This window comes from Typha latifolia, chromosome 4, assembly GCF_019914945.1.
Source record: "Typha latifolia isolate L0001 chromosome 4, TyphaL0001v2, whole genome shotgun sequence".
NCBI classification, from domain to species: Eukaryota; Viridiplantae; Streptophyta; class Magnoliopsida; order Poales; family Typhaceae; genus Typha; species Typha latifolia.
In genome coordinates this window covers 9,614,253-9,635,719 of record NC_133089.1, presented here as the reverse complement: position 1 = coordinate 9,635,719, position 21,467 = coordinate 9,614,253, and the positions used below count along the sequence as shown (strand labels likewise).

The 21,467-nt window shown below is 39.7% G+C and overlaps 1 protein-coding gene across 2 annotated transcripts; it reads right to left on the bottom strand.

Moving 5' to 3' along the window:
* Positions 1–13,478: 13,478 nt before the first annotated feature.
* LOC140787196 (tubulin alpha-5 chain-like) lies at positions 13,479–16,406 on the bottom strand. 2 transcript variants are annotated; one of them, XM_073135991.1, is made up of 6 exons: positions 16,164–16,406; positions 15,764–15,978; positions 15,465–15,664; positions 14,157–14,665; positions 13,914–14,034; positions 13,479–13,828 (listed from the first exon to the last, which is right to left on the bottom strand). In XM_073135991.1, exons 1-6 carry the CDS (start codon positions 16,274–16,276, stop codon positions 13,604–13,606), a joined length of 1,383 nt encoding a protein of 460 aa, XP_072992092.1. In that variant the 5' UTR covers positions 16,277–16,406; the 3' UTR covers positions 13,479–13,603. The 2 variants fall into 2 exon arrangements, with proteins under 2 accessions (XP_072992092.1, XP_072992091.1); XM_073135990.1 differs by having other exon boundaries at positions 13,479–14,034; positions 16,164–16,405.
* Between the last annotated feature and the right edge of the window lie 5,061 nt (positions 16,407–21,467).

Here is a 21,467-nt window from a genome sequence, read left to right as displayed (position 1 = left end):
TAGTGTCGATCTGCCTAATATGTCCCTTTTTCTCTATATCAAATGTTGCACTTTGCTAATTGCACTTCTTTTCTCTTTTTCAAGATGTCTAAAGTCAGACCCTATTGAGAACACAACAGGGAATGGATTTATTATTTTATGACAAATATCTGATTCTGATTGGAACGGACTTGGAAGTACTTGAACTTTAATACCAAACTGATGTGTCTCGGACTCTTGGTGAAGGATTGCAACCTGAATTAGCCTTACACATTAATGGGGCTTGGGCTGGCTGTTATCAAGGTTCCATGCACATCGAGCCTCCTGGCAAGTGCACACCCAAATGATTAGTTGGGCTCAGTTTTTGAATGTGGTGTGCATCGGCTTTATGGGGGTGTAGTGATGTTTGGTGAGTAATCTTCTGGGTTGTTGCAGATGGGGTTTTAGGTGGAATTTTTAGGAATTGTAGGAGGTCTTGGGGTAGTGTATGGACTAAAGATTTGGGGTTTTGATATGGTAGATGAATGTCTAGAGTTAATGTAGATGATAACGAAATCTAGCTAGAGCTGAGGATATAATGCGACCCGTGATAGAGGGTAGTTGTATGGTAGAGGTGACGATGGAATAGAGGCCAAGAAGTTAATAGAGGTGGCTCGGCTAGGAGATGGTTGTGGTGGTTTGCAGATTCGGATAGATGACTAAAGGCTATGTGATACACTTAGTTAGGATCTTTTCTTATTGCATTAGTTATTTATTTTTATTAAAATAAAATTCTTGTAAGTCGCGTTCAAACGCAGGTAGGGTCGTGTTCGAACGCCTTTGCGAACGTCTGCATCGAGTTCATAAATACAGAGAACGTCTTTTGTGCGTTCGAATGCAATCGGCGGGAATGCTCTAGAATTAGGGTTATTTATTATTTTAGGACTTGTTGGCTAGCTTCTATAAATGTGTGGATGGCAGCCAAATTCAGAATGCTATTGAATTATTAATTTCTTGCCTCCTATCTTCTCTCTAGACTCTCTCCTTCCTCCCTCTTCACTATCCTTCCACCTCTACCGTTGGTAAGGTTTCTCCTAACTTCTAATCTCCCTCGATTGTCGAGCCACCCCTCTTATTTAGGTTCTCGACCACTTCGTTCCTTTTGTCTATATCCCTTAATTACATTCACCATCTACTTCCATACCTATCCATAACCTTAACATCCACTCCACCTATCACCACCACCATCACCCGCATTATTTTGTGTTTTTGTCCTAGTTGCAGTTCGAATCTGCAAAGGGCGTAAATATGAAAGTTGTAGAACAGGAAGTTTCGAATCTAATCCACTTAGTGTTGTAATTTTCTGACTATAGGAGAATATTTGACGAATATTTTTTCACGATTGTACGGACTGTTTTCTACAATAAATTTAGATATTAAGGAATTATTCTATAGCCGACCTTTTGGTACAAGATCCCATCACTATGACTGACATATAATTGTAGCAATGACTCTAGTAGGATTGTGTATGGTGAGGAAGAATACTATCATAATAGAAGTGCTAAGAGGAGAGAGCTACCAAGGAGATGAGGATTTTCTAGATAATTGAAAGAAAGCTAGAAAGATGAGAGATAAAGAGATTGATGAAGATAAATTCAATTTACAAGGATTTAAATGACTCAAAAGATACAAGCCATAATACCTCCTTTATTGAGAATAAAATTAGAGTCTTAAACCGAATATGACACACATAATTAAGCCTATCCAAATTGGTCACCTACTCTCCCTTAGGTTGCAACTCCGTTCCATCCCTAAATAGAGTTCGAATTTAAACAAAGTCTGAATACAGTAAATGTAAATCATAACATCATGATAGAGTCCGAATTTAAACAAAGTCTGAATACAGTAAATGTAAATCATAACATCATGATCTAATTCATCCTGCTTCATAATTTTCGAATGTTGCATGAATATCTTGAATATTTGCTAATTATTTTCTCAAAATTGCACAAATTATAAATTCATGTAATTCATTTACTTGGATTTTTAACTTGGATCCAATTCTGATTTGAATTGTATCAATTCACCACGCTTTTATTTGTCTTGTTCTCAAGGTAAAAACTACATGAGAGGCTTGGATGGTCAAACCAACCCATGCATGGGTGGTTGAACCTACTTACGCTCTCATGTTGTAACCGTATACAATAAAACCAAATCTCGCTTGTTTGTCTTGGCCGTGGGTGGCCAAGTGAGCCCCCTCACAATCGCAACTATCTGTGGTAGTTTCTTAGCTGGTGATAGCTTCCAAAGCTTCTCTTTCATCTCCCTAAACGTTTTCAAAACTTTCATAAGTTGATGAGGACAAACTGCTCTCATTTGTGGTTTGGATGTTGTGGTGGAGTTCTCCAATGAGAATGTCACCTAGGACCTAGGGGATTTAGATGAAGGAACTAACTAAGCTCGGCTGAGCAAAGCTGCTGGCAAGTAAATGTCATGAATGAAACTCCTAATATAGGATGGAGATGGAAAATGTTGTTGTGTGTAAGTGAACATCTCATATATCATCATGTTTGCCTGGTCATATTGTTGATGTAACTACTGAATCAATGGTCGAATCCGAACAAAGTCTTGAACATGATCATATGATGTAGATCTTGATGCTTCAGTAGTATCTTGAGCATGATCATATGATGTAGATCTTGATGCTTCAGTAGTAGGCTCTTCTTCTTCTTCTTCCCCATTTTTCTACTCTCTGTCTTGTCCTTCTTTGAAACTAAGTCGTACTCTTCCTGATGGAAGTGGTCAGTCGCAAGTGTACTGATTTTGCCTCCAATTGATCAAATACAATTTCATGCATGATATAGACCCTAAAGATGAAAGCTAAATGATACTATCCACAGAAGACTTAATCAAGACTGTTAAAGCCCGATATGAGTACATCTATTAAGCCATGTCGATCCTAGATCTTGACGAAATGGCATGTAACAAATGTCAGCTCATGGTCGAATGCACTTTATCTTCTTTCTTGGCGAGATATTTGATACAATCCGGACTAAGTTGAGTCCGAGCCGGAGTTAGCCGAGCAAGCAGGCTAATTATGTTTGGGTTTAGTTATTTATTTAATTAGTTTGAGTCTATGTATGGTTCAGTTTGAATTAATTAGCTTGGTGCTGACTATAGGGTAATTCAATATCTTATTTCTTGGCTGGCTGAGATAAGTTGATCGTGAAGGCCTTTGCTATTAGTTGTCTATAGACTGAACATGACAGTGGTACTATTTAAACGCTGATATATCACTGGGCTGTAGCTAAACAAGATAATTTATGCCTTACTATCTATTAATAAGTTTTAGCTGGACCATCATTAAATATGTGATGATTAAATTACCTCTAGGAATATGTGATGATTAAATTTGATCATTGAGTTCGTTTAAACCTCCTCTGTTAAATGATTTGGCTAGATTAAATTTGTGTAATTTTCTTTTGTCGATTTTATGTTTTCCTCTTTTACATGTCATGATGTGATATAGTTGTTATGAGGGCCTTGGGTGGAATAAAAGAGAAAAAAAATGGAGGTGTGTTTGGTGATGTGATTCGGACCATATAAAATCATCTCAAGCATAGATACATCGTATGAGATTTATTTTTTATTTTATTTTAATTATTTTTTTAGAAAAATAAGGATTCTGGATATCGTGTTCGAATGCCCCTTGCGAACGCCTGTAGGCATTCGCATCGACAGATAACACAAATTGTGCATTCGAACGTGCTCGACCCTATTCGAATACACGCGTGTGAACGCCTGCATATGTTTGCATCGACAGTGAATGTGAATTGCATGTTTGAATGTGCTCGACCCATTTCGAATGCGATCGGCGAGAATGCAATATTTCTAGGGTTATTACTTATTATTTTGGCTTGTTAGGTTAGCCTGTTAAGATGTGGATGGCAACCTAAAGGGGTATTATGAATGAATATTAAATTTTCTTCCCTTCCTTCTCTATCCTAACTCTTCTCCCTCCTCATTCAAGCCCTAGCTGTGTGTTATCTCGTCGTCGGTTACCTCTAATCCCCCTCGAATGTCGAGTCCTCCCTCCTCCTTGAGATCTCGACCAACTTCTCCCTCTCATTCTTATCCTTTCATTACCACGTGCTACCAAATCTATCTCCATTAACTCCCCTCTTTCACCATCTATATCACCATCATCTCCATCACCCGTCATCTCCACCTTCACCACAGTTTTGAGTATTTTCGCCTCAGGTGCAGTTAAAATCTACGAAGGGAGTGAATATCAAAAACATAGATCAGGAAGATACGGGACGATCACCATTGGTTTCATAATTTTTATGACTACGGGAGAATATTTAGAGATTATTCTCTTTAGACTGCGCGGACTGCTTTTCTGCAACCGAGCTTGGTCAGGAACGGACTTAGGATCCATAACATTTGGGAAGCTAGAAAAATTTTCTACGCTATGTCAACTTGGGGTATTGTATTGCATTTGCCGGGTGAGTTTTAACCATGTTTCTTATTAGTAAAAATTTGTGGATGCTTCTCTGCTTTTCTGAATTTATTGTATCGCATACGTCTATGTTCCATTTGATACACTGAATGATTTGACAAAACCTAGGCTCCTTCAGTGCTTTTAGCCTTTAATTATTTTTTGTTAGAATAAAACAAAAGTATTGTCATCTGGCAATAGGGATACCTTTTCATGTTACAAAATGAAGAATTACATTTTCTTGGCTTAATGCTGAAAATTCCATGTTGTAGATTGTCATGATGTAATTTTGCATTGTGGAGCCATCAGTTTTTCTCTAATATTGGCTACAAAATTAGGAGTTCTATTTGACTTGGTGCTGAAAGTTCCATGTGTACACTCCTGTATCACTGGACCATCACTTTGTCCTCTGATATTGTCAAACCTAAGAAAAAGCTTCTGCCTTAGAATAGTACAAGTTTGAAAGATGTAGTTGCTGCTACTTCATTATTCTGTTCTTTTAATCTCATTGCTTATTTCATTTGGTTCCAAACACTAGTGGTTAGCTTGTTTCATTGTTTATTGGAATAATCACTACCTTGTTTGCTTCTCTCTTCCTTTCAATGCAGTCAACATACTACTATAGAGTAGAAAAATAAACTAAGAAAGGCTCGCATTGAGGGTTTTATAAAAAACATATTTGCTAGGCAGTCATCATGGAGAACCATCTGAAAATCTTATGATATGATAACAAGAAGGTTTTAGTATGTACTACATGGCGTACAACATTACATGTTACAATCTTCAATGCTATGTAATATCTTGGGTTATCTTGCCCCTCTGTGAGTTGTGCTATGATTTGCATAATTGATCATAGCAATATATGCACTATCGTATAAGTTCTAACACTGAGGAATTCTTCCAGTTTTTGCACAGATATCAATTAGTTGTGCTTGTATTATAATCTACATCGATACATGTGTTTATGACTTTATGTGGACTGAGTGATGCGAACCGGGTCAGATGGATCACATCAAGGGAAAATTAAACTTAATGGATTGAGTCTAGTTATCTTATTTATTTATTTAGTTTAGTTAGAAGGTTAGAATTTTATTTAATTAGTTAGATCCAGCTCTGAAAAATATTCGCAGAATATTCTATAGACATTCGAATATTATCAAACCAACGGATAAGATCATCAACCTCCAAATCTACAACTTTGGTATTCAAGATTTCTCCAGATTCGGAATCTATCTATGACGAAATGAAACATTAATTCGAGAAAGATAAAAATGCTGATTTAGTTAGTTAGCTAGCTTTATCTTATTGTTTGAATTTTAAATAAATCAGATAATCCGTATGCGAATCCGATCCACTATGAATTTTTACTCATATAAATAGGAGTGGACATGTATTGATAATTTTATGAAAGGAATAGAGAGAAATATGAGTTTAGCTAGTTATTATTCTCTTCCTTATCTTTTCATTAGGTCTTTATTTTTATAGGAGTAGATCATAACTGTAGATCCCCTTCAAGCATCCAAACCCTAGCCACCTCCTACCTCCAGCAGCCACCCTATAATATGGCCGTCCACCGCAACCCTTGGCCATCCGTCACCCTCCGACGACCACCACAATGTCAGAAATTACTGTTCTGCCCTCTCTGACCTATCTCCACTATTTTATTTTTATCTTTTCATGCTGATCTCCTATTTAAGTGAAACTAGAGCCATTAGAACCCTAACTCATGAGGCTACCTCTACTTAACTTTTCATAATCATCCAACGGACGGATCATTTTATATTTGGTCCGTAACATTGGTATCAGAGTCGACATTCCTCGAAAGATGGTTAACACGCGTTCCAAGGTCAATGAGAAGGCATCAATCATGGAGGACCATGATCTCATCTCCATTCCTGTTGGAATTGACCTGATACCCCCCTCCAATCCCAGCAATGGTCGACGATGAGCCATCGGCGTGGGCAAAAGTTTATTTTAAAGCATTTTCGGTCGAGTTGAAGGAGAATGCGAAGGAGATCCAAACCGCCCTCAAAGACTCAATCTAGACCTTGACGGAGATCCAAACCGACCTGTGCTGTCAGTGTTGCCGGCCATGATGGGACAAAGCCAAATGCAGCCACCATTATCAACCCGTGAGGAAGGGAAGGAGCCGGCCCAAATCACGGCCTCAACCCCTCCTCCGGCCGCGGTGGGGACCCCTCTGGCCCTGCAGACCTTCCTAGATGCTGCTGCCATGCCGGAACCACCTGCAACAACGTCCACGAGATCATCTTCCCCACCCGCGGTGGGAGCTAGGGCCAAAAACCCTAGCTTCCCACTGGCGGCTATCCAGGATCTCACGACCCTTACCACCACGACCGGTCTCTTCCACGAGGCCCCCGCACCCGAGCCTAGGCTGCCTTTCATGCCGGCACCGGCTAGAAGACTGCCAGCCACGGCGGTTCGTGCTGCAGCAAATTCGCGGCTGGTGGCTGTAGGTCCGACTCTCCCACGGCCACCAGCAGCCACGACTAGCTTCCTAGGGCCAACTACTGGCTGCCGCAGCCACAAGCGACCGTCAGGTGTCCAAACCCGACAGCCACAATCGTGGGAAGCTACCCCTACGCCAAGGTAGCTCCGCCGTAGTTTTCCGCCGCCATTGCTCCATTGTAGTTGGGCCACTGGTCCCTTCCGTAGTCGCCGGGGGTCGGTGGACCGGCCGGCGACACACTAGAACCACTGTTGCAACAGCTCGAGCCCGAGCTCGAGTTTGGCCATCCACCGTCGCTCACCGCTGTTCCACCGCCGCAAGGACCAACTAGGGGTCGACTGCCGGTGATCCCTGACTGAGCCCAACCGCCGCCGCCCCCCATTCAGCCTGTGGCGGCACCCCTAGGCCAAATTCCAAATTTAGCCCTAGGGTTAGGTTATTGGAATGAAGGAGATGAAGCACACAATTTTTGAGGCATGCCAAATTTTTGCAATCCGGTTCGACCACCTCGTGTGAACCAGTTTGGAACCCATGAACATAACCCCGAGCACGAGTATGAGCCCGAGGATGAATGGTGGAATAAATCGGTGGGTGCGCGTCGTCAGACTGAGCCAAACCCGTGGGCCTATGACCCAAGAGACCAGCCTCGACCCCGAGATCACTTCGCCCGTGATGACAGACCACATTTTGGGATCCAAGCTCTGACCGTCAAGCTTGACTTTTCAAAATTTTCTAGAGGAGACCCGCTAGATTGGACCTATCTAGTGGAGCAATTTTTCACGTACCAAGGCATGCCGGACCACTAGAAGGTCCAGCTAGCCTCATTTCACTTAGAGGGCCTAACGATTAGGTGGTACCAGTCGGCTGAGCAGACTCGACCATTTGAGTCTTGGCAGGACTTTGCGGATGCAATTTGTCCTCGATTCGGTCCGACTCAGTACGACGACTTTCATGCCATGTTGACTAAGCTAACTCAATCAACAACAGTTCGAGCTTACCGCGAGGAGTTCGAGCGGATATGCAACCGAGTCACTAACTGGTCTAACTCGACCCTGAAGAGTACCTTCATTAGTGGGCTTAGGCCTAACATTCAAGCTGAGGTCTTGGGCTGTCAAAATAATCGAGCCGGCTCGAGCTCGGCTCGATAATGCTCGATCAAGCTCTGCGCAAAAATAGGCTAAGCCGAGCTTGATCATTAAAGGTAGGCTCAAAATAAATTCGAGCCAAGCTTGATTCCAAGCCGGCTCGATCAAGTCAGCTCGATAAGGCTTGAATATATATATATATATATATATATGAAAAACCCCTAGACACAAGTATGTATCTAAATACTAGGCAATGATATCACTCGTTCGCTTAAGTAAAACTCCGAAAAAATATTAAAAACAAAAGCAGAGATGAACGCCAAGATTTTAACGTGCAAAAACCAAACAAGAAAAAAAAAATCACGAATCAAAACTAATCACTAGAATAGTAGCGGTTACAAAATTGACTCACAAAACAACCCGTCGATCCAAACGACTTTGTTCCTCTCAGTCTTGTTCGCTAGAACTCATGATTCACTACTTCTCATGATTGAAGTCTAATCTCCGTAACCTTCGAAATTGATCTTTTGTCTAGATCGCTCTTAAGACGAAAGATTAACTTTTTTAGATGAGTGGAATCTTGTTAGTTGAAGAATCGATGTAGCCTCAAGAAGTCTCCTTCAATAATGCTTCTTCAACCACCTTTGAGATTGGGCATCACAATCCTTATATATCATCTCCAAGATAGAGCCAAATCCAAGTCTTATCCGTACTCACAAAAGTCCAAGATTTTCAAACTTTGTTGGTGCATTCGAACGCGGCCTGGGTGCGTTCGAACGAAATGACTTGATCTCAGGTGCGTTCGAACGGGCCCGACTGCGTTCGAACGCGACAACTTAAATTCTTCAGGTTGCGTTTTTACGCGTTTGTGAACACAGCTCTCGGTCTGCGTGAACGTAGTACTCGCGTTCGAACGCGTTTGTAAACGCAGCTCTCGGTCTGTGTGAACGCAAGTACCTACGTTCGAACGCGTTTGTGAACGCAGCTCTCAGTCTATGTGAACGCAAGTACCCGCGTTCGAACGCGTTTATGAACGCACCACGTTCGAACGCGTTTGTGAACACGGTGTGAACTCAACAGCTTTTCTCCAATTATCTTGCAATTCTTCAAACCAGAGATATTCTAGACTTGTATAAAGCTCATATACATGTAAAAATACACTTAGAATATTTTGTACATAATTGCCAACAATTAAAAGCCTAACAATCTCCCCCTTTGGCAATTTGTGGATTCCGTACTCACAAATCCAAGTCTTATCCATACTCACAAGCCCGGGTGCGTTCGAACGGCATGACTTGAACTCAGATGCGTTCGAATGGACCTGAGTGCGTTCGAACGCGACAACTTGAATTCTTCAGATTGCGTTCGAACGCATTTGTGAATGCGGCTCTCGGTCTGTGTGAACGTAGTACCCGCGTTCGAACGCGTTTGTGAACGCGGCTCTCTGTCTGTGTGAATTCAGTACCCGCGTTCGAATGCGTTTGTGAACGCGGCTCTTTGTCTGCGTGAACGCAGATTCGGAATTTATGATGAAACGAAGGATTAATCCGAGAAAAATAAAGAAGGCTGATTTAGTTAGTTAGCTAGCTTTATCTTATTGTTTGAATTTCAAATAAATCGGATAATCCGCATGTGAATCCGATCACTATGAATTTTTACTCCTATAAATAGGAGTGGACATATATTGATAATTTTATGAAAGGAATAGAGAGAAATCTGAGTTTAGCCAGTAATTATTCTCGTCCTTATCTTTTTCATTAGCCGTTAGATTGCCTTTATTTTTATAGGAGTAGATCATAACCGTAGATCCCCTTCAAGCATCCAAACCCTAGCCACCTCCTACCTCTAGCATCCACCCTACAATACGGCCATCCACCACCACCCTTGGCCGTCCGCCACCCTCCGATGACCGCCACAACGTCGAAAATTACCATTCTGCCCTCTTTGACCTATCTCCACTATTTTATTTTTATCTTTTCATACCGACCTCCAATTTAGGTGAAGCCATTAGAACCCTAACTCACGAGGCTACCTCCACCTAAATTTTCATAATCATCCAACGGACGGATCATTCCAGATCTGGTCCGTAACACTGAGACAGAGAGTTGACATGAGCAACTTATATGTAGGATATTTTTGAGCCCAGGCACAAGCAAGCTTAGCTCACGATGGATTGACTTTAGAAATTTATGCAACCGGAATTTCATCTATCGGACATGTAGATTAAAAATTATAAATAAAATAGTGACCAAAGGTTAGGGGATGGTGGGATAGACGTGGATGATGTGATTAGGATTATGAAAGATGATGAGAGCTATGTTAGATGGATTATTATCTTGAACAAGATGAGGTGAGAGAAGGGAGCGACGAAGTATTATCCTCGGCCGTAGAAGGAAGTTCAGGTTGGATATCAAGGGGGAGGAAGGACGAGGGAGAAGATTGACTCAAGCCTAGATGTAAAACAAGTTCAATATTCAATAATCCAAAGATGGCTACTTTTTCACATATTTGTAGACTAGCTAATCATCCAAAAATCCTAAAGAAATCCTAATACAAAACAACTTAACCAACATGCGTTCGAACGATTAAGAATAGGGCTTTGGATATGTGAACGCGAATTAGTCATTCGAACGCTGCATTCAAACGCACTTTGATCATGTTCGAATGGCCAAAAACCATGCTTTGTATATGCGAACGCTATTTAGATGTTTGAACGCCCAAAAATAGTTCTCTGAATATGCGAACGCTCCACTTGCATTCGAACGTCCTCCACTTGCATTCAAACGCACTTGCCAAAAGTCATCTTCGTTTTTAAAACAAAGATTGATACAATTTAAAGTAGTTTGATCATGTCCAATCTGTATCTTAATCAAGAGTAGCAACAACCCACTATGTTTTCCTTACCTTGCCCTCAAGGTGCAAAGTAAGGAAAACGATCAATTAAATCGTCCTCCAGCTCCCATGTCGCCTCCTTGTCAGTGGGTCGACCCAATCATTCCACTAAGACCTCCGTTTCTAAGCGTCTGTCATATTGTCGACTATGCTTGGCCAAAATCCAAACTAGAGTAATATCCTGTTACACAATCAGCTCAGGTAGGTCGGTCCCCACTGTGATATCAAGTCCAATCTTCGCCTTTAGAACTGACACATGGAACACTAGATGAACTTGTGTCCCCTCTAGTAAATCCAAGAAATATGCAACAGGTCTAACCCTTGCCTTGACCCTTTAGGGTCCAAAATATCGGAAAGAGAGATTTTAGTTCAATATTGGCCTTATAGTAATCTGTCGATAAGGCTGTCCTTGTAGGTAAACTAAATCGTCCACAACAAACTATTTCTTGTGATGTCCTCGATCATAGACCTATTTCACGCAGTTTTGAGCTGCTACAAATGCTCCTTCAATCTCCTCAAGGTGTCATCCCTGTCGATCAACTCTAAATGCATCTTCGATTAGTCCGCCACCGCTCTATTGTATGTCTACAATGTCGATGCCATCCATCCATACATCGCCTCAAAATGTGTCATTTGTATAAAATGATGTAGGCGGTGTTATAGAACTACTCCGCCCATGGAAGATACCTCAGCCACTCCCTCGGCCTCTCAGCAACAAATCATCTCAAATATTGCTCCAATCCATGATTAACAACCTCCATTTAGCCATTAGTTCACAGATGATAGGCCGAACTGAGTGTCAACCGTGTACCCTGTAATTTAAAAAATTCCAACCAGAAATCGATGATGAAGATACAATATCTATATATAATCATCCTTGGCATCCTATGTAATTTAGCCATATCCCGAATAAAAATTTCAGCAACATCCTTTACTGAAAGTAGGTGTGCTGAGGCAAAAAAAAGGGCATACTTGTTAAGACGATCTATTACTACCAACACTACAGAATAACTTCTAACTTCTAGAAGTCTTCCAATGAAATCTATAGAGACGTCCTCCCAAATCTGCTTTGGATTAGGAAGAGGTCCGTATCAACTACAATCATCATAACCATGTCCTTCCACCATTGTTGACTTGCGACACCACTACAATTGCAAAATAGCACCATCACTGCTACAAAACCTTATTGTCGGCTTCCATCTTTCTTTCTCACCATCACTGCCACCATCCTAACTCACTACCCCACATCCAGACCATCCCGAGCCACCTTCATCATGTTCCCTACTCCACTAGATCCTCCCTCCAACCCACCACTAACTTCTTAGCCGCAACCGCACATGTTAAACCTAGCTGGTATCCGGCATTAGGTCATATCATTATGTCACTTGCTAAGTGATGGGTGATTGGGTCCCCAAACCCAACCATCTCCAAAGCCTGATGGCCTAATAGCAATGATACAACCTATAGATCTACAAATCAATGTTAGCATCAAACAACTTGTGTACAAGATGGAGGTATCATTCCCGATCCTTAGTAGATCGTTCACCATGGGAAAATGTTAAGGATCGGACTGAGATAGAGATGGGTTGGTTTATTTGGATTGAAGGGAGATCTTGATGGTGGTGGAAGGAAAGGAGAAGATGATATGTGGATGAGAATATTAATGAATAGATATGGGAATATGATGAAGGAAAAGAAAAGGTCCCTCCCAGAAGAAGGAGGGCCGCGATAGACGAGGAGGAAGGTCTAACCAATGGAGGTTAGGGACGATGTGAAGTTAGGGCAAGAAGGAAGGAGAGAAAGAAAGATAAAGAGAGATAGGAGAACAAAATATGATTTCATAATATAACCCAAATTAGGTGCACTCCACAATACTTAGAGGCTACCCTTTAGACTTAAATAATAGAAATAAAACCCTAAAAACAAAGTGTTCTTGCTATGGTGCATTTGAACGCGCCCGAGGCCATTTGAACGCGAATTTTCCGTTCTTTGTAATTGCGAATGTGTGCAGGTGTTCAAATAGGCGCGTTCGAATGGGCACGAGGCTGTTCGAACGTACAATTCCCGTTCTTTGTATTTGTGAACGCCTGTAGGCATTCGCACAGTGCATTCGAAAGCGGCCCTTGCGTTCGAATGCCCTCGACAAAAATTTTCTTTTTCTTCCAAAATAAATTTATTTCAATTAATACAATCTGATCCAACTCTAATTGTATCATAAAATCAACCATAGCAGTCATATTAAGTAAGGTGCGTAGGCAACAAAATGGGGTATCCCCAACCTAAGGGTCCTCCATGACCCGAAGAGCAGACCCGCAACTCTACCTTGCATTGAATCCCAAGTCTAAGGTACTTAGCAGCCCTCGACAGAGCCTGCCATGCCTAGGAAGAATTGAGCTTGGCCTTAACCAAGGTCAAGGCGAAGATATTTAAAATTCATCATATGAACCCATTCAAGATCATCATCATTAAGGAATTTAAAAACATTCTTTCCCATTAGAGAAGTTCTAATATCCACATTGATATTTTATAATAGTATGGGCATGCACAAGATGTAAACAAATAAAAGAACATATTTCAAAGGCAAGGACTTGATTCCTTCAACTCTAACTTATCACATCTTAGTGACGAGAACATAGATAAAGAAAACAGAACTTTTACAACATGGAATTACTGGAAACACAAATTATTAGATGAATATCAAACCAAATAAGAAACAATAAACAAAAAAGATGATCCATGTATAGGTAGCTTGTAAAAACATGGTAAAAACAAAAGAAATCCAAACTGGTTTTTGAAGATCAATCCAGAGAAATCAATACTCTTCGCCCTCCTCATCATCATCGTCAGCACCATCTGCTCCAACTTCCTCATAATCCTTCTCAAGGGCAGCCAAATCCTCCCGAGCCTCCGAGAATTCTCCTTCTTCCATTCCTTCACCAACATACCAGTGCACAAATGCACGTTTTGCATACATGAGATCAAACTTGTGGTCAATACGTGAGAAGACTTCAGCAACAGCTGTGTTATTGCTGATCATGCAAACAGCACGTCGCACCTTAGCCAGATCACCACCAGGGACAACAGTTGGAGGCTGATAGTTTATTCCACACTTAAAACCGGTTGGACACCTTCACAAGACAACATGCCATCAAGTTTCATCTTTCCAGAAAATCAAATATTTTAGTTTGGACAGATTTGATATTTTCAAAATTGCAATACTGAGCAAAAGATTAGAAGGATTTGTGCTTACCAATCAACAAATTGAACTGTTCTCTTGGTTTTAATGGTAGCAACAGCAGCATTAACATCCTTGGGCACAATATCTCCACGGTACATTAGGCAACAAGCCATATACTTCCCATGCCTAGGATCACATTTCACCATCATGCTTGATGGCTCAAATACAGCGCTTGTTATCTCTGGAACTGAAAGCTGCTCATGGTATGCCTTCTCAGCAGAGATAACAGGGGCATATGAAGAAAGCATGAAATGGATCCGAGGGTAAGGTACAAGGTTCGTCTGAAACTCTGTAATGTCAACATTGATAGCTCCATCAAACCTCAAGGAAGTGGTTAATGAGGATATGATCTGAGATATAAGCCGATTCAAGTTGGTATAAGTTGGCCTCTCAATATCTAAGGACCTCCTGCATATGTCATAGATGGCTTCATTGTCCAAAAGAACTGCAACATCTGTATGCTCAAGCAAGGAATGAGTCGAAAGTACGCTATTATAAGGCTCAACAACTGCCGTTGATACCTGAAATAGAGACTCAATGTCAGATGCCTTTGCATTTTTACAACTTACAAGGATGTCAATGTGTTTTCAAAATTCAAACACAAACAAACATACATATAACTGTCACTAGCAACTCGCAAGATGAACACCGTCCTGAGGTTCATAGATCAAGAAACCCTTCTTATGTATTTCCAGATACATGCCAACATGTGCCATAAACACATCGACACAATTTAAGTGCTTCCTTAAGCATATATCTACCTTCCTGAAGCATCACATCTATTAACTTCAATTTTAGTGATTGAAAATTTGAAACAAATAGAATTATAATAACATGGACCTGAAATAGGATTAAAGTGTCTCAATGTAATTATAGGTAAATTGGGATAGGCCCTATATCAATCATACAGTTGGAATTAGCACAAAGAGTTATTGCTACAGTTGCATGCACTAAAGTATATTAGACTTGGTAAACTAATCCGCAAAAATAGAGTAACCAATCTTGTTCTATTGTTGTAAATCCATTTCAGACACAGCATATTCTGTAATTCAAAACAGTAGCTATTTGTGGATAAGAGGTATGCAGCAATATCAAATTTCAAAGAGACAACAACAATAAACAAAGATTTTCTTATATATTCTGAGAACGAGAATTTGTTGTTTCAAATCAATTTTCTTTTGTCCCCAATACCCTTGGTCATCAAGCATAACAGATAAAGAAAGATAACATAACTGCACAAAATGAACTAGATTAATGAGGTAAGAAGTAATAGCAATTAAACCAAGAAAGAAGCTTAAACTGAAGCAAAAGACACAATACTTGTGGGGAAGGATAAATGGTAAATCCAAGCTTCGACTTCTTTCCATAGTCGACAGACAAGCGCTCTAACAGCAATGAACCCAGTCCAGAACCAGTTCCACCACCAACAGCATTGAAAACCAAAAATCCCTGCAACCCCGTGCACATGTCTGCCAATTTTCTGATCCTGTCGAGGCAAATATCAATAATTTCCTTCCCCACTGCAACAAACAAACTATGATCAAATCTAAATATTCCGATAAATAAAGGGATCAGCTACTTACTACTTCTTAGGAAATTATTACATTACAGTGGTATACCTGTGTAGTGCCCTCGAGCAAAATTATTCGCGGCATCTTCCTTGCCAGAGATGAGCTGCTCCGGATGAAAGAGCTGGCGATACGCCCCGCTTCTGACCTCATCGATCACGGTGGGCTCCAAATCAACAAAGATGGCTCTCGGCACATGCTTCCCTGCACCGGTCTCGCTGAAGAACGTATTGAATGCATCATGCGCAACTCCTACCGACGTATCGCTGCAAGGGCAAAACAAAACTAAGATATGACGAGATCCACCCAGAACAATCCCAATTCCATTATAGATCCCATAATCAACTATAGACACTTATTCTAATAAATAGATAAATAAATAAATATATAAATCATTCAATGACGCATTGAAGCAAACAAAGACGAGGGAAGCACTGCATGATTGCCAAACCTGGGCATCATCCCATCGGGCTGGATGCCATGCTCGAGGCAGTACAATTCCCAGCAAGAATTCCCAACCTGGATCCCCGCCTGCCCTATGTGCACGCTAATTATTTCTCTCATCTCTTCGTAAATTCCTTCGTCCGAAGACCTCCAAGCGCCTATGCCTATGCCTATGCCTAATTCTCCTTTCCTCTCTCAACAGGAAGAAGACGGATAGGAGGCTAACAGAATCTTATAATACATAGGACAGCAAGGATTTGATAATATCAGAATTAGATATAAATGACAAATGGTCAGAGGAGAGAGGGTATACAATATTTAATATCATTTTACTATATTTACCATATTGGAATTTAGCCCATAGTTCGGCCCGCGTTGTTTCATTTTTGACATTTATAACAAATAGCACCAGCTTGCTAATCTCAAATATTTGTAAGCAATTAGAATCCTTAAAACTTCAAATATTTGTAAAATAAATATTTGCTGGAAAAATTATGGCCACCGTCAAAAAATAGATGAGAAATCTCCTGAAACACGTTGGTTTTGGCTAATAATGTCTTGATCCAAATAATTTTGCCAACTGGACGATCGTTGGACTCTGGGTTTAATTTAATATTAATTTGATTGATTTGTAGGAGTAGCTTCCTTCTGTTCTGGTTGGGCGTTGTTTGCCGTGCCTAGCAGTAAGCAGTGTCTTATATATATATATATATATATTCCTCAACTCAAGCCTTGTGCGGACAAATATTTTAGGATGTCCGAGAACGAATACATTACTAGGAATGGGTGACTCCTACCCATTTTAGTTTACTCATTACATTTTACCCATTTTATATATAAGATGACTACAATATGCTTATAAATTTTATGAGGAAAACCATCTCAGCTTTATTGTGGCATTAATCGTTAGTTTTGTCTTTTATGTTTATTATTCATTATGAAAGATCGCATCAATGTAATATCTCTACCATCAAATACACGTGCCCCTCATACGAGTAAAACCCATGTGATTTCCACGTGACGTATTGGTTAAAATTTCAACACAATAAACAAGAGAAAAACTCACATTTCTACAAATAATATATAGCAAAAAGAAGCCCAGAACACCAAAGGCTACAACAAGCCCTAAAATATAAAAATATAGATAGATGCAATTGGCCAGGTAGGGGCTATAAGCCATCTAACTTAATTTATATAAATAAAATAGATAAAAAGAAACTATAAACTAATTTTCGCCAGATCCTCCATGGGCTCAGGGCCATTTACAAATTTGAAAATATTTGTAACGCCCTCACCTAGCACGGGCACGTGCACGCCCACACGGCACACACGACGCATGCAACAAGTTGGACGGGGCCCGTCACGCACAGATACACTCCTATGCCTATATAATCATGACATCATCAAATAAAACCTATTAATATATTTGTGCTCATTTAATCCATCACCAAATAAATCATACTATCAATCAAATAGACCACTACATAATCTGGCCATGGCCCACACGAGCACGACAAACCATCAAAATACAACTAAAATAACTGATACGTGAGTACACTATAATCTGACATGTATTATATAAATCATCATCTAATATAATAAAATACAAATATAACAAACAACGATACAACTCGATTTCTATACAAAATATTATCTTACCGTCTCGCACCTATAGCTTACCTCATCATTCTAAAATATCTTCTCAAGATATCTCAAGTCACTATCACGTACTATATATCTGAAGGAGTTAGAAAAAAAAATAAAAATAGTTATGAGCAAAAGGCTCAGTGAATAGATCTTACCTTAAATCAATGATGCCAAAGAGAGAGTTATGAATCACATAGGAGTATCATATCATGAATGAGTATATGATTGTATCTTTAATAATATATAAATAAAATATAGATATCATGTCATAACTGATCAAAGTATATAATTTTTGACAATGTATAAATAATCTCTATGTTTTACTATCATCATAACTCTCTCAAATATGACACATATAATGTATGCTGACCATGACCATGCTATGATATCAAATGCAATCACATATGATATATATTGACCACTCGATAATCATGTATATCCGATGATAATAAAATCATCATCATACTAGACCACTGTGCATAGTCAACACTCAGTACCCGATCTCAACATCATGCCTAAAGGCTTAGAGCATACTCTGTTATCTGCAAAGAGTATCTCAATCATAACCATACCATGCCATCCGCTAGGGTTATCAATATCCATCCAGGCTAAGCACCCTTCTAGTTGATAGAAACACATGAGGATAACTTGCCACATATGCCCTAGCGAACGGCATGTGTTCGAATGTCTGCTGTGCATACAGACTAACGACCTCGGACATAAGGCCATAAGATCGCGACTATGTCGAGTGATCAATCATTTACCAAGCACGTCCTAACCCTCGCACTCGTTCGGATATCCTCACGCTTTCTATCAACTATCATATTAATCAGATTTCATGCTTTTCTTCTAAATGACAAATCATATGAATTTTATCCAGTACTATAACAAGTCATGCATATAAGAAATTTAGGTGAAAAGGGAGTCAAAAGAAATATATGATGCGTTGAAATCTCTAATGGTACATGTATCACATGCATACTCATGCTACAGATCAACTGGGTATAAAATTATAACAGTATAGTCATCTCTAATCATCTCTATATATCATTATCATACTCATATCCAAAATCAGCCTAATTACATGCATGATAAAATATGCTCGACTGTAATATTTTTAGATAAAGTTATATAATCATGCTGGAGGCTAAAATATGTGTATACATAATATATAATATAACCTAATTTAAGAAAGGCGTCTAGGGGATAATACTACACGTATCTCTCATGTCCATCAATCAATCGTCACACATCGTTAATAAGGTCTACGGGTCTCACATAAGGGTTTCGGGATTTGAAAATATTTAGGTAAGGTGAAATTAGTCGTTTATCTAATTAAAATCCGTTCATATTAAATATGATGATTTTATTAGGTTTTAGAATTTCCACTTATAACTAGTTAAATTTATAATTATAAATAAAAGTATAAATGTAGATAAAAAATTATGATGAAGTTATGGTTCTCACTTTATCTTAATTAATTAGGGACTTTATATTCTTTACTTTAGAATAAATAAATAAATAAGCCTAGTATTTCATTTATTACAAAATAATAATATATAATAAATTATTAGAATTACTTAAAATGTATATCATAAGAATATTAGTATATTAATCTAATAATTATAATTTATAAATCTATCTATTAATCTAATAGAAATATAAATAAGTAAATATAAGTATTACCTATATTTATGTGTAATAGTTTATAATAGTATAATCATTAATTATACTAATTATAATTAATAATAATCATACTAAAGAATTTATATTAATCTTATATTAATTAATATCTAAATAATCTATTTGCATTAATTACGAAAGAAATACCTAACTAAAGAATTAAATAAATAATAAAATAAAATAAAATAAAATAAAAGAGCTATCACCACATCCAACACTAGCTTGCTACAATGCTAGGCTGAGCACAACATTATTGCAGAAAGAAGGGGAGAAGAAGCTAAGGAAGAATAAGAAGAAAGGAAGAAGAAGGAAGAAGAAAGAAGAAGAAGAGAAGAGACGAAGAAGAGAAAAGACGAAGAAGGGAAGGAGGGGCACCGGGCTAGCAGGGAGGGGCTCGACGCTCGCGAGCCTCTTGTTGGCGGCTCGGCTCCGACAAGCTCGAGCCCAAGTGAGAGAGAGAGAGAAGGAGTTAGAGAGAGAGAGAGAGAGAGAAAGAGGGAGAGAGAGAGAGAGAGAGAGGAGAAGGGAAGGGGGCGATGGATTAGGTGGTTGAACGCGACGGTCATAAAAGGAGAGAGAGAGAGGGAGAGAAATAGAGAAATAGAGAGAAATAGAGAAAGAGAGAGGGAGATAGAGATAGAGAGAGAATAAGGAAGAGGAGGAAGGAGGAGGCTCACCAGCACCGGTAGCACAGCGGCAATAGTAGCGGGTCAGCGGTGGTAGTAGTGAGAGATAGAGAGAAAGAGAGTTTGAGGGAAAGAGGAGAGTGAGAGAGACCAAAAGAGAGAGAGAGAGTGGAGAGAAGAAAAAGAGAGAGAGGTGATGGGGAGGAGGGGAACGGCGGCGGCTAGGCGGCGCCGGGGCCCACTGCGCCGGTTGGCCCAGCCAGGTTGGTCGGGCCGATAGCTGGGGGTGCGTGGTGCCCTCAGCTCGCCCGTAGCTGCATGGCACGAGGCCAAACACGCTATAGCTGGCCATGTTGTGCCATGCATCCTAATTAATTTTTTTTAGATAGGTTGTTATAATATTTCCACCAAATAATGGTGAGCATAAGCCTAGTAAGATCTACTTCTACAGTTTACAAGTAGTATAAACAAGGTTGCAACCATTGGTAAATACGAATATACACATCATGATCAAATAAATGCATCAGTAACGCATACTCATCATATTCATCTAATGTGCATATGTAGTAGCAATCAGTAACATAATATGCATCAATCTTGACTATCAAGTCCTCAAACTCGAGCTCATACCGATCTCTACCCGTAGGCCATGTCAACACTACACCACATGATATGTATCACCTTAGACTATCAAGTTTGTAACCCAAGCTCATGTAGAGCTATGCTTGTAGGCCACATCAATACTCACACCCGACCACATAAATATCCCAAGAGAGGGCAAGCCCTAGTAGTAGAATCATCAGTCCATCACTCGACAAACAAGATGATCAATTTTCTACCACTAGCAGATTAAGGACCTCAATCATAAGCCCATCTTATGAGTCAGTATCACACCCGATACTACCCTTTAAGCCCTTGGCTCCATATCATTGTATCATAGTGCAAAAAAAAAATCATGAGCCGTCACTCATAGACGTCCTCACCCTACGTCATCGGGTACCACTAGGTTTATGTCATCGTACCCATCTATCTCTATCTTAAATACCTTAAAGAGTATGACTCTCGTCGATTGATAGAAAAGCACCTATAGTTTGGCAAAATAGTTGCTTGATGGTTTGTGATCAATAGATAGAAACCTCAAGTATGTGCCTAAATATATTATATAAGTATAATAATATCTCCTGCCCCTAAGCCTTGTTGGGGAGGTATTGGATACTACCGAGACACTGAAATCACCCTTTTTATGGTTGTGCACGTGTGCAAGTGACATGATATCATATATCACAATAAGCATAATAAAACAATATTATTATTATGCATTATGTGCTATCACACATGATCATATCTAACAGATT

Coding starts and splice junctions, on each gene's coding strand:
- LOC140787196 (XM_073135991.1), bottom strand. CDS start 16,276: ATGAGAGAAATAATTAGCGTGCACATAGGGCAGGCGGGGATCCAGGTT. Junction 14,035..14,156: donor ACAGTTCAATTTGTTGATTG/GTAAGCACAAAT, acceptor TGTCTTGTGAAG/GTGTCCAACCGGTTTTAAGT. Junction 13,829..13,913: donor ATAACACAGCTGTTGCTGAA/GTCTTCTCACGT, acceptor AAGGAATGGAAG/AAGGAGAATTCTCGGAGGCT.